Source organism: Orycteropus afer, unplaced genomic scaffold (assembly GCF_000298275.1).
Source record: "Orycteropus afer afer isolate SDZICR_OR568_19922 unplaced genomic scaffold, OryAfe1.0 scaffold00021, whole genome shotgun sequence".
NCBI classification, from domain to species: domain Eukaryota; kingdom Metazoa; phylum Chordata; class Mammalia; order Tubulidentata; family Orycteropodidae; genus Orycteropus; species Orycteropus afer.
The window spans coordinates 15,307,301-15,320,899 of record NW_006921608.1 but is presented as its reverse complement, the minus strand read 5'-3'; the positions used below and the strand labels follow the sequence as shown (position 1 = coordinate 15,320,899).

Genomic DNA, 13,599 nt, shown 5'->3' with positions numbered 1-13,599 from the left:
GATGCCCTTGGCTGCTTTCTCTGAGGAAGAGCAGTACACTAGAAGCAGGTGGTGCTTCTAAGGAGCTTGCATCTCAGATCTTTTCATCAATACCATTGTCTTGAACTTTGTCCTCCCCTGAAACTTGACACACTTTGGTCCACGCTTTGTCATGCTTCCAACTTATTTTTTTTTCCAGCCATCAGATCCACACAGGTATGTGACTTTGAGTGACCTTTCTGTGTTGGCGTTTTAGAACCACTGCCAAAACTCACGAACTGGCTAAGCTCTTTTTTTTTTTTTTTTTCATTGTTCTTGTTTGTTTGCTTTTTCATTCTTCAGTCCAACAAAATGAAATTTGGTGTCTAGAAGTCTCTCCTGTTAACATGTATGCTTGTAACTGGAAAAGCTTCCTTCCCCTTCTCTGTTAGAGTACTTTGTGGTGCATTGTGGCTTTATTTAAAGAAATGAACCAATGTTTCACAGAAAATAAGCTCATTTTTAAAGGAATAGAATAATAACGATGCACAGCAGGGTTTCACACTGATTAATTCCTGTTCGATCCCCTGCTGAGAATTTTTCTTTTCTCCCTAGATATTCTGGATCAGAATCTACATTTATGTATTTATTTATTCCGTGTTGATCGTCAAAATCTGCATTTTCATAAGATCCTCAGGTGATTCTTATGTATACATAAAGCTCTTGTTAAAATGTAGATTCTGATTCAGTATGTCTGGATGGAGAGGGTTTGAACTGGTATGAACAGGTTTGAAGCCCTGATTCACACAGAGGACTAAATATTTAGCTCAATTGAAAATGGTTATCAGAGATTTGAAATAGAGGCAGAAGAAGGCAACATCTGTTGCCTTCCCTGCTGTTGTACTAGGAGTGCTGGGAAAAGAACTGAAGCCATAGCTAAAATGTGGCCTGGCCTGTGTCAGCAAATTATAGAGGCATTGCTCACCTTTGCAGTGGTACTAGAATTTGACTACTTTGAATTTGGAATTAGGTAGTAAATTAGAGATAATTTAATGTTGTGATGTGTGTATGCTTTCATACACTAAAAATAAGTGTCACAGTAAAGATTTTCTGAGTCTTTGCTAGTTCACAAATGATGAAACCAGAAATAGAAATAATTTCTTATCAGAAGTCTTCTAGTGAAGTAAATACCTACCAAATACATTTTTGGTACAGAAAACAGTGGTCTACTGGCAACTTGCTGCGTTTGCCTTTATTGCTGTAAAGGATGTGGTTTGAAGGCTGTTTCTTTTCCCTCTTAGATAATGAGAAAGTTAGACAGCTGCTTCTGGAGGGCGTGCCTGTGGAGTGTACGCATAGCTTTCTCTGGGACCAAGCTGTCTGTAAGAGTGTCACAGAGAATAAAATCTCGGATCAGGTAACTAATGGCGTAGGGATTATCGGTAAGGTCGTGAATAATGACAGGTTAAAATTCTAGAAACTGTAAAGAGTTATCTCATACTTTATAGAATCCCATAGACTTCCTTTCATTTTTAAACAATTTATTGATCCTTCACTTAGGAAACACACCCTGATTCCCCCTTCTCACACACACCCTGTTTTTAGGGTAGACTGTCTCTAGAAAGGACTGGGCAGTGTTTTGTTCTGTTGTACATAGTGTCTCTCTGTGTTGGAATTGACAGCATCTAACAACAACGACAACAACATCTGTACAAAAAATTAAAGACTTTTTTTTGAAATAATAGCCTCATAGTTGAAATATATGTTTTTCATTCATTTTTTCCCCCTTAAATGTTCCTTAATTTCACATTTCTGAACATCTCCCAGGGGCCAGGCACTTTAATAGATGATAGGGTAGATGCATAGGATATAGTCAAAAGTATAGGGTGCTGAGGAACCCTGAGGAAGAGGCACTAAGCCCACTAGGAAAACTGGGGGAGGCTTCCTAGATGGGTGGATGTTTGCACGGACTTACAAATGGGTGGTCAGAATTCACCAGGCTTCTTTGGGGCAGGGGCAGGGCTGCAGTGGAGAAGGGATTGCAGAAGAGAGCAGCATGGCCACAGGCCCAAGCCAAACAGGGTGAGGTGCTCATGAATCTCCACGGAGATCAGGACCTTGGAGTTGAGGGTGGGTTGGGAAATTAAATTGGAGAGATAAATAGGGGCTGATTATCAAAGACCTTGAGCCATTTTAAGGATTTGAATTTTATTCTGACGATAAGGTTGTAAGCAGATCTGTGACATGATCAGATTTCACTCTGGTGGTAGTATTAGTAGATTAGACTGGGGATGGGTGGGGAGGAGCGGAGCTGGAGAGAAGATTAGCGGGTGGGTGACCTCAAGAGCCCTTGAAACAGTCCAGGTATGACATCATGGGGGACTGAATTGTGGCAGCGAGGGAGAGGACCTGGGAGAAGTGGATAGGGCTTAATGTATATTTCTGGGAGGTAAAATTGGCAAGACTCAGTAAATGGTTGGAAGATGGGAAATAAGAATGGAGGAGATCTTTAGCTATGAATATTCTAGCTTGGGTTTAGGGTGTCAGCTGAAAGAGAACCTGGACCATGTCTGACTTGTCCAGTGTTGTATTCCCAGATTCTAGCAAAGTGCCTGCACATAGTGGTGCTCAGTAAATATTTGAGTGAATGAATGAACTGTGTGAATTATGGCATTGTTCAACTACATGGGGAGTCCAGGAGGAGAGAAAATATGGTGGCAGAGGTGATGAATTGAATCTTAGATGAGTTTGAGGGGGCTTATAGGGGACTTCCCCACCAGCAGCAGTTTATCGTACTGTGGTGGGTTGTATGTTGCTCTGCTGCTGGAAGCTGTACCACCAGTATGTCTAGTACTAGTGGACTCACCGTGATGGTGTCAGCAGAGCTTCTAGCTGAGAATAGGAAGAACAGCCTGGTGATCTGCTCTGCACATTAGCCAGTGAAAATCCTACAGAGCATAACAGAATACTGTCTGATACAGTGCTAGGAGGTGAGCGCCCCAGCCTGGAAGGCTCTCAGGTACCCCATTGCTACGACAGTAGACTTGAGCATGCCAGAGAGCAGGAAGATGGCTGTAGGGCTGGGCGACGTTTCGTTCTGTTCCATGTTGGGTTGCTGTGAGTTGGAGCCAACTTGACTGCAGCTAACAGCCGTAATATGAGTCTTGCCAGGAACAGATGTCTGGGAGACAGGTTTCTGTTCAGGCAGGAAAAGTCTGGGATGAAGAGATAAGCTTTTAGAATCACCAACATACAGATTATAGTGGAAACTGGAGCAAATGTAGAAAGAAAAGAATTAGGACTTGGCCATGGCTTGAAGAACATTCATGAGGTAGCAGTTAGAGTTTGCAGCATAGAGGCAGTCTCTTGCGTGGTTTTCTAAATCAAATTGCAGTCTTCTGATTTACCTATTAATCTCTTTTTACAGCTGGCAGGAGAAATCTGAAAGGTTGTCTTACTGTTAACTCCCTACGTTCCACTTAACAAATAATTTGTAGAATTTTCTATCTTAAATCCTTAAGAGGTGATGAAAAATAATTTTCCAGTTGTCCCTTCTTGAGACATTGTCACTGTATTCTATCCATCTTTTTATTTAATGGCAACATATATTGAAATAAATGTAGGGACAGACTATCAAAATGTAAGATTAATCTTGATACAAGAGATTTGCAGAGTCAATGTGTGTAGTTTTGTAACTTTAAATGATCTGGTATATTCTAGCCCAAATTCTACAGCTTATTTAAGATAATTTGGCACTTGATGAGAGGAGCAGCTTTATCACAGGAGGGGTACCTTGTACTTAAAACAGCTCACATTTATTTGTTGAGAATGCTTTTTTTTTCCTTGAGTTTTAGAAAGGTCTTTAACTTTTGAATGACTCACTAGAATCTCTGAGAAAGCTAGGGATGTTTGTCTTGAATTATTTTCTTCCACTTTAGGAATTAAACCGGATGAGAAGTGAATTGCTGGTGCCTGGGTCACAGCTTGTTTTAGGTCCTCAGGAATCCAAGATACCTATACTTTTGATTCAACAGCCAGGGAAAGTCACTGGTGAAGACCGACGGGGATGGGGAAGTGGCTGGGATGTCCTTCTCCCAAAGGGCTGGGGCATGGCTTTCTGGATTCCATTTGTAAGTTAATTTTTTGATTCTAATAGTAGCAATGTTTAAAATACCTTCCTAATAAATACCAAGTGCTGAGAAATGTTCAGACCAATGCACAACTTAGAAATTGAGCAGTCCTTTCTGCCCTGAGCATCTAATTCTGCATTCAAGATGCTTCAGACATCTTGTTCTTGGAACCAGTTTTTCACTCATAAGAGTTGTGCTGACATATTGTGAAATTTTGAGTTTTTTTAAAGGGGCCTTATATTTGAATAGTAGAGACAACAAAATGTTGAGGTTTCTTACTTGAAGAAATTTGTCATCGTTTAAAAACAAAAGACTTAATTTTTATAGATGTTGTTGTTGTTGTTGTTATGTGCCGTCGAGTCAGCCCTGACTCATAGCGACCCCTCCTTGGGTTTCCGAGGCAGTATCACTACGGAAGTAGGATTGCCCAACCTTCCTTCCGAGGAGTGGCTGGTGGGTTTGAACCGCCAGCCTTCTGGTTAGCAGTCAAGTGCCTTAGCTACTATGCTACCAGAGCTCCCTTTATAGATGTATAGAATGTATAGAATGTATTTTTTTTTAAAAAATGCTAACTGTGTATTCCTAGTTTATATACTGTAACAAAAAGTTTGATTAAAATTGAATGGTCTGTCTTTCTGGTTAGTTTAAATGTTACATTGATGCTATAGATTATAAAAGGCACATAGAATTTGTTAGATTCATGAAGGTAATTTTTAGGAGTTATGCCTAGTGCAAGGGAAATTCTTTTTATCATTTAGAAATGGAAATATTTCAAAATAATTCTACTTAAGTTTTCAAAAATTATCAAGTGTTTTAAGCACACAAAAACTGTACTGATAAAATGAATACCTGGGTACCCTTTGATCCCCCTCCAGCTGAAAAAACAGAATATTACAGGGTCATGTTAAGTAGTCTGTGCACCCCTCTCAAATCCTGTATCCCTCCCTCCCTCCTTCTAAAATCATCACTTGTCTGACTTCAGTGTTTGTTATTACCATGTGTGTTTTTATACCTTTATTAATTATATCTGTATCCAAAAATGACATTACTATGCCAGACATGCTTTTAAACTTTACGTATTTCACTCTATATAATCCTTTGCAATTTACTGTATTCACTCAGAGATTTTTCTGTGTTGATTGATGTTGATTGGTTCATTTTTACTGATGTTTGATAACCCATTGTAGGTTTATCCCACAATATATTATCCCTTCTCTTTTTGGTGGACATTTTGAGTGTTTTCCATTTTTCCTGGACAGAGTAATTAAGCGATTTCACTTGAAGTAGGTAAATTGACAGTCTCTTTTTGATGTTTCTTTTAGATCTATCGAGGTGCCAGAGTTGGAGGATTGAAAGAGAGTTTAGTACATGCTCAATATAAAAGGTCACCTAACATCCCAGGCGATTTCCCGGACTGCCCTGCTGGGGTTCTCTTTGCTGAAGAGCAAGCTAAGACGCTTCTTGAAAAGTACAAAAGGTAAGACACTGATTGACTTCCTAGAGGGAAGGGAGGAAGGAAGTGTCTGCTTATGTTGGCTGCCATGTTTGGTGAAGTAACAGACTGTAAGGATGTCAATACCCTGGATAGGCCAGGGTATTGGACAGGTGATTTCTGTAGGTGCCAAAGCCATGGGAATGATGACAGGAGTTGTGGCAGAGGGAAGGCAGAAGAGGGCAGTGGGGAGCGACTGGGGAGTTGATGGAGCCCTTGAATGAAGGGGCAGACCAGTGGTTTACCCTGTGCTATAGGGAGCTGGGGTCTTGGAGGAGGTAGGAGAAGGGTTGTGGGGTGTGAGAAAGAAACAGCCATCACTTGAGAGGGGTTACAGGGGAAAAGATGCAGAGCTCAGGACGATCTCCTTTGGCTAGATCCCTACAGGTAGAATTTCTGGTTAAGAAAAAAAAGCACATTTTAAGGCTTTTGATGTACTGTCACCAAATTGCTATTCAGAATCCTTATACTAATTTAGAACTTCACCTGTAGTTATGGGGGTGTCTGTTTTCCATCACTTTCGCCACTATAGGATATTACCAGTCTTTCAATATGTACCAAACTGACAGGTGAAAAAATGGTATGTTATTATTTTAACATGTGTATACACCTGAAGGAGCTCTGGTGGCACGGTGGTTAAACCACTTGGCTGCTAAAAAGTTGGCAGTTTCGAACCCCCACTTCTCACTTACTATCTCATGTGACATTTTGCATTTCTGACAGTAGTAACTATCTGACTGTCTTGTGCATTAATGACACATCTGGCAGTAGTGAACCTGAGGTGTGAGGCAGGAGTGACACTGGCTGTGATAGGGTTCTGTCAACTTGGCTGGGCCATGGTTCTCAGTGGTTTAGCAGTTATGTAATAATGCTGATGGGGCAGCTCTGTAATGATGTAATTTGGAAGTTATATAATGATCTAGTCATCTCCACTTTGTGATCTGATGTAGTCATCTTCCATTTTGTGATATGATATGGTCATCCTCCATTTTCTTGTAACACCGATGTTCTTATAACAACCTGGTCTTTGGAACCTTAACCATGTCATAAGTGAGGAATGAGTGTATATGTGTGTATGTGTATATATGTGCTGGTTACCAGTGCCACTCTGACTAGAATATACCACAAATGGGATGGCTAAACAAGTAGGAGTTTATCCTCTTATAGTTTGGAGGCTTTAAGTCTGAGTTCAAAGTGCCAGGCTCTAGGGGCTGGGTGAAAGCCCCTCAACCTTGGGCTGCAGCTCTGCCTCCTGCTCCCAGCCCACTGGAGCGAGAGGCTTTTCTTCACTCAGACAGCTGCTGGCTGTGGTGGGTTGTATGTTGCTGCTGAGACTGACAAGCCCAAGGTTGACAAGTAAAAAGGCACAGTCCTGATGTTACCATACCACACGGCGGGCCATTAATTCAAGTCCATTGAAAGTCCCAAGGTCAGCAGAGTGTGGCAGGCTGTTGAACAACAACACGGCTACATGCAGAGTTCAAGTGTGCCATAAGCTAGAGACCAATCCCACAGTTTCTCCTTATATACAGGAAGCAGACCACATCCCTAAGGCAGCTAGCTACTCAGCTGCTCACAGTAGATTCCCCCATGGAGTTGACAGGGAATACTACATCCAGCTGCCCACCACTCAACCAGGCCCAGCCAAGTTGACACACTAACTTAACTACCATTATATATATGTACACTATATATACACACACACACACACGCACACATATCTACCACTATATATATACATATACACACATATATATGTATATATATAAATACATATGTGTGTGTATGCACGCGTGTGTATATATATGCGCATATATATATACGCGCACACATACAAACACACATTATTGTTGTTATGTGCCGTCGAGTCGGCTCCGACTCACAGTGACCCCTCCTTGGGTTTCCGAGGTGATATCACTATGGAAGTAGATTTGCCCAACCTTCCTTCTGAGGAGTGGCTGGTGGGTTTGAACTGCCAGCCTTCTGGTTAGCAGTCAAGTGCCTTAGGCACTATGCTACCAGAGCTCCTATATACATACATACATACATACATACGTGTGTGTGTGTGTATATATATACACACACACACGTACATATATATGTGTGTGTGTATACATATGTATACACATATATGTGTGTATATATATTTTATATGCAGTATATACATACATATATATGTATATATGTATGTATATATGTATGTACTTATGTATATGTATATACATATAGATATGTAAATAAATATATATATATATATATTTTTATTAGTGAGGTTGGTTATTATGTATTATTTACCATTTTGTGGTTTTTTTTTTGAAAATTGCCCATTAATTTCTTTTTCTGTTGGGGAGTTTATCTGTTCCTGTATGGATTTTAAGAGTTTTCTTTTTTTAACCCTTTCTCATATGTTGAGGAATCCTTGGTGGTGTAACGGTTAAACTCTCAACTGCTTTCTACAGAGTTGGTGGTTGAAACCCACCAGCCACTCTGCAGGAGAAGGATGATAGAATGTGCTTCCATAAAGATTACAGCCTTGGAAACCCTGTGGGGTAGTTCTGCTGTGTCCTGTAGGGTCACTATGAGTTGGAATTGACTTGATAGCAATGGGTTTGTTTTGGGTTTGGTTCTTGTATATTGCAAATTTTCTTCCCTGTTTTCTTTGCCTTGCAATTTTGGATTTTCATGTACTTTAAGAAGCACTGCAATGTAGTGGTTAGTGAGATCATACTGCCCATCTTAGCTTCACCGTGAAGCTGTGTGATTAAACCTTTTGGGGCCTCAGTTTAGAAAGAACTTACTTTATGGTGTGATTGTGAGAATTGTATGAATGAGGCCAGTGCTAGTTGCTGGAACAAACCAACCCCCAGATTTATCCTACGGATTTACTTGTTCATTGCAAAATGTTGACATTTGTTCACTGCAGCATTTTCTGTAGAAGCAAAAGCTTAAAATTTGCCAAACTGTCCTTCAATAGAGAGATATGTCAATAAATTGGGTTGTAATCACAGTGGAATAAGATATGCAGCCCTTGAAAACGAATGAGGAAGTCCTTGATACACTAATATGATCTATAAGATATTTTATTATTGAAAAAAAGTGAGGTCAATAAAAAAATCCCGTACATAGTGGAGCTACCATTTGTATAAAAAGAGGCAATAAAGATTTACGTATTTGTATGTAAAGGTCTCTGGAAGGATATGTAAGGATCTGATGATGACACTGTCTGTGGAGCGTAACTGGGTCACTGAGGTGCAGAGAAAACAAGAACCTTCTCTGTAACCCCTGCTATATATACTTTTAGCTTTTGAATTCTGGAAATGTTTGGAGACATCACTTCATAACACAAGGGGGCACTGTTTACTTGCAGTCTTTTGGGAATGGCACTCCATGAAGTTGGGCATGGCCACATGGGGCTACTTAATTGTCCAATCCTAAATTGTTCAAGATTGGTTCTTGTCTTTTTCGTTAGACGCCCTCCCGCAAAACGGCCCAACTATGTTAAGCTCGGCACTTTGGCCCCTTTCTGGTGTCCTTGGGTGCAGTTGACTCAAGACTGGGAATCGAGAGTACAGGCCCGAGAAGAATCTTCTGTAGCTTCGACTCCAGATGAGGAGAGCGACGCAAGGCAAGAGGAGGTGCCTTGTGCTGCCACACCTGGAGAAACTCTTAGGCTGTCTGTTAATGAACCCAGAGATCCAGAAGAAGAAATGGACTGCGAGTGTCAAGGCCAGGCAGGGACTGAGCGGGTAAGAGACCAGGATGCTGCTGAGAACCGTGTTGCTGCCACCGGTGGTCTCCTCTGTGTTGTGAGGTAAGCCTACGGGGCTTCAGGATCAATTTTGGATTATTTCTTTTAATACTAAAGAGGAGGTAAAAGTTACCAATGTTCCTTTATGAACAAGAGAATTTATGGACTTCTGGTAAGGAAAGCCAGTTCTTCCTTTTTTCGTAGAGGGCTCTGGGAAAGAGCTTCATAAAATTTGATTTGGGGCATGATGCTGACTGATGAAATGACATCAATTACTGTAATCAGTAAACTGAAACCAAGGCACCTTTCTCTCCCAAGCAGGCTGTGACCTTTTCCATTAGTCTTTGCTCACATGGTAGTTCTGTCACAGGTAAGGTTTTAGGTAATGAAGAACTTCTGTATCCTCTGAGCAGACATCCTTTTTTTTCCCCCCCTAAATTGTAATTTGGGTGAAAGTTTACAGAGCAAATTCACTTTCCATACCGCAGCTCACATACACTTTGTTTCATGACATTGACTGCAGTTTCCCACAATGCAACAGCTCCCTTCCCACTTCTTCCCCATAGTTAACCTCTTCCCTGTGTCCTTCCCTCTCATGCACTCTGCCCCCTGAGCTGTCTCCCTGTACATACACAGCCCTTCTATTTTCCCATGATTGATCTCTCCAAGGAGTGTATCTACCGAATATAAATGTTCAGCTCATATTCCTGCCTTTTATTTGGCTGGAAGCCACAGGAGTGGGTTCAATTCCACACCTGAAGGGCAGCTAGGGGCCATAGTCTCAGGGGTTCCACCAGGATCTATCAGACCAGCAAACCTGTTCCCTTTTTTTTTTTTTTAAATGATTTTGAGTTTTGTTCCACATTGTTCTACTCTAGCCAGGATCTCCTACATAGAACCCCCCTGAGTGGTTGACAGTGGTAGCTGGGTACCATATAGTTCTGGTCTCATAGTCATACAGGCTGAGGATAGCGTGGTGTATTAGGTCCTTGGACTAATTGTTTCCATATATCTTTGGTTTTCTTCATTCTTCTTTTGAGCAGGCATCCTTTGCATTTAATCATTGAATTAGATTTCTTCTGGGGCCTTTTAAATTATGTGAATTTGTGGTAATATTGTAATATTGTGATGTCATAGAGGGTGGCAGATAACATTGTGTTTCACTCCCAAAATTGCTGCAGGCTATTAAGTTTTGTTAATTAGTTACTCTCTTCTCTGGGCTCTGATTTTATAAAAGTACTTGTCCCTATTGTTTCATATTTCCTTTTATTTATTGTCTTCCTAATTTCATATTCTTCATACTCAGTGGAACTTTACACAGAACTGCCACATGGAGTTTCTCTGCTCATCAGAATGTCAGCTGCTTGTCATCTCATCCCTCACATGTCACAACAGCCCTGGGTTCTAATTTCAGGGTCTTATGTTTTTGCCTTCAACTTAAGCCTTTAGTCCTTCAGTTTCAGAATAGTAAGCATGTAAAAAGAAAAAAAAAAGATCATTACACCAAGATGTATAAATGTGTGGTATTTTTTTTTTAATATTTATTGTGATTTGGGTGAAAGTTTACAGAGCAAATTCATTTTCCATACAGCAGTTCATACACATTTTGTCTCATGACATTGACTGCAGTTCCCCACAGTGTAACAGCTCTCTTCCCACTTCCTCCCCATAGTTACCTCTTCCCTGTGCTCTTCTTTCCTGTGCACTCCTGTCCCCTGAGCTAGCTCCCTGTGCAAATACTGCCCTTCTGATCTCCCATGATTGATTATTCTCAGGAGTGTTGATGTAAATGTTCATCCTGTATACCTGTCTGTTGTTTGGCTGGAAGCCACAAGAGTGAGTTCAGTTCCAGACCTGAAGGGTAAATGTGTGCAATTTTTAATTTTTAGAAAATTAAGTTTTGAGACTTTATCATGTAGAGGGTATATAAAAAAAATGAATGCCAGTGATGTCTAATCATCTAATTGCTTTTTTTTTTTTTTCCCCATTATCCTCAAACACGTGTCTTCAACTTTATGTAGGGAGAGAAAATTACTGAAGCAACTGTCAGTCTGGTGTGGGCCCGTTTCTGGGGGCAGCTGGGCAGCCCGGCGAGCTCCCGGCAGTGGCCACCAGGACCTGACCCGAGAGGCCTGTCTGTCCATCTTGGGCCACTTCCCCAGGGCTCTGGTGTGGGTCAGCCTGTGCCTGCTCCGCAAGGGCAGCCCAGAGCCACACACCATGATCTGTGTCCCAGCCACAGAGGACCTCCTCCATCTCCGTCAGGATCGGCTCCACTGTGGGCCCCAGGAATCCAAGCACTGTGACCCGTTCAAGAGCAAGCTTCTGAAGCAGAGAGTGAAGGCGAAGACGGGCAAGCGGCAGAGACGCGGCAGTGCTGCTCCTGAGGGCCTGGCGGGAGAGGAGCCTTCCCCCGGGCAGGAAGCTTTAACACGGGGCTTGTGGTCAGGCCCTCTCCCAGATGTGACTTCCCACTGCTCCAGGCTTCTCCTGGGGTTTGTCACTCAGGGAGACTTTTCCATGGCAGTTGGCTGTGGAGAAGCCCTGGGGTTTGTTAGCTTGACAGGCTTGCTGGATATGCTGTCCAGGCAGCCAGCAGGTGAAAGGGGCTTGGTGTTACTGAGGCCTCCTGCCTCCCTGCAGTACCGATTCGCTAGAATCAATATTGAGGTGTGAATGCCATCTTACATCCTAGCCGTGTTACCTGCTGGGTATAACTGTTCGCCAAGTCCCACAGTTGGAGAGTTTTATTGTCACTGTCATCTATTTCAGAATATCATGTGAAATTCCTTGGAAGTGAGAATTTAAAAAAAATGATGTATTATACAAATAGATGAAATGTTTACATCATTCTGATGATCTTACTGGTTTCCCTCTGCCTATCTTTGCTGTCAAATGCTTTTGCATCATGTTTTTTTTTTGTGTGTAATTATTTTGAAAGTAATTGGATGCTCTACATTATATTGTCCTTCCTTTCTTAATATGGATCAAAAGGCTGTCAATTTGAAGAACAGAAGCAGTCTGTTTGAAGAACCTTGTAGTCATGTGGGAGCTCTGGTGGCATAGTGCTTCCGTAGAGAGCCTTGGAAACCCAAGGAGGGGTCACTGTGAGTTGGATGACTCCATGGCAGTGAGTTTGGTTTTTGGTTTTGGTTTTGTAGTCATGTGATAAGCAACAGTGGTTTACTTAATTGTTTCAGGAGAGGAAAAGACTATAAACATCTGGCCTCTGCATGAAATATGGGCCCCTGTGTGGGCTATGTTAAATTCTGAACTGTAATCGACATGTCTGACAACTCACACCGTGAAGAAGGAGATCATGGGAAATTCATTGCTGCCTCTTTCAGGCAGGCTCAGTCAATGGCGAAAGTGTGGGCTGGAGTCAGAATGGAGGCCTGTGACTTTGTGACCCCTGGTCCTCTTTGTTGTTGACCAACACATGATTGTAGGAGTTACTTAATTTTCTATGCTTTTTTGTTTCTGCAAAGTATCTCTCTAAGCCAAAGAAGAGCATTTCCCAAAGTATGTTTTGTGAAATGTGTTACCTAAGAAAAGGATTCCAAGGTCAGATTGTTTTGGGAAAGTCCAGCTTACATACAAAAGTAAATACTTCTTTATCAAAGGACTTCTAGAACCTTCCTTGTGGGAGTGTACAGTGAATCTCCAGGAAATAGGTAATAGTGTGTAGTGTTTTCTGAGTCTTTTTGATTTCCAGAACTTTCCTTTGCAGGAGCACTTTGCAGGACCAGTGTTCTTAGGAACTCACTTTGGGAAGTGTGGCTGTATTTGTATATTGCCTACCTCTGCAAACTGATAACCAGAACGACAAGCTGCTTTTGAACACTAATGGTAATGTGGGCACTTTGTCCACCTGAGATTTTGAGCAGGGTATAAAAGCAAGGTCTGCTCTGCCCCCTAGGAAGAGTGAGGTCACCATTGCTCTTTTTCCATGTGCAGAGAATCTAAGGGAGTAGTAACTTAGTTACTATAAAGTGTCTCATCAGACCTCTGGTCCCTTATTTTCCTGTCATAAACTAGCAGGGCTAGAACAGACTTGAAACCAGAATATAATTTGAGATTAAAACAACTAAATGTACTGCTTGGCATTATTTCTTGTGAGTGTGTTCAGTTATTGCAGTAGCATTTGGCAGTAAGTGTCTTTAGGGAAGAGAAGTTGGGGAAAGCTACAGCAAATGTTACACTAGTCAAAGTGCCACGAGCCGATGACATTTCTGATGTGTTTCCTCTCACCATGCCTCTGAATTAATCTG

The 13,599-nt window shown here is 41.6% G+C and overlaps 1 protein-coding gene across 1 annotated transcript in view; it reads left to right on the top strand.

Moving 5' to 3' along the window:
• Positions 1–12,004, top strand: part of POP1 (POP1 homolog, ribonuclease P/MRP subunit) — a 28,978-nt gene extending 16,974 nt beyond the window's left edge. Inside the window, 5 exon segments of the mRNA XM_007934843.1 lie at positions 1,260–1,375; positions 3,897–4,088; positions 5,411–5,565; positions 9,050–9,391; positions 11,350–12,004. Of these exon segments, the coding sequence (XP_007933034.1) occupies positions 1,260–1,375; positions 3,897–4,088; positions 5,411–5,565; positions 9,050–9,391; positions 11,350–12,004 (1,460 nt within the window).
• Positions 12,005–13,599: the final 1,595 nt, after the last annotated feature.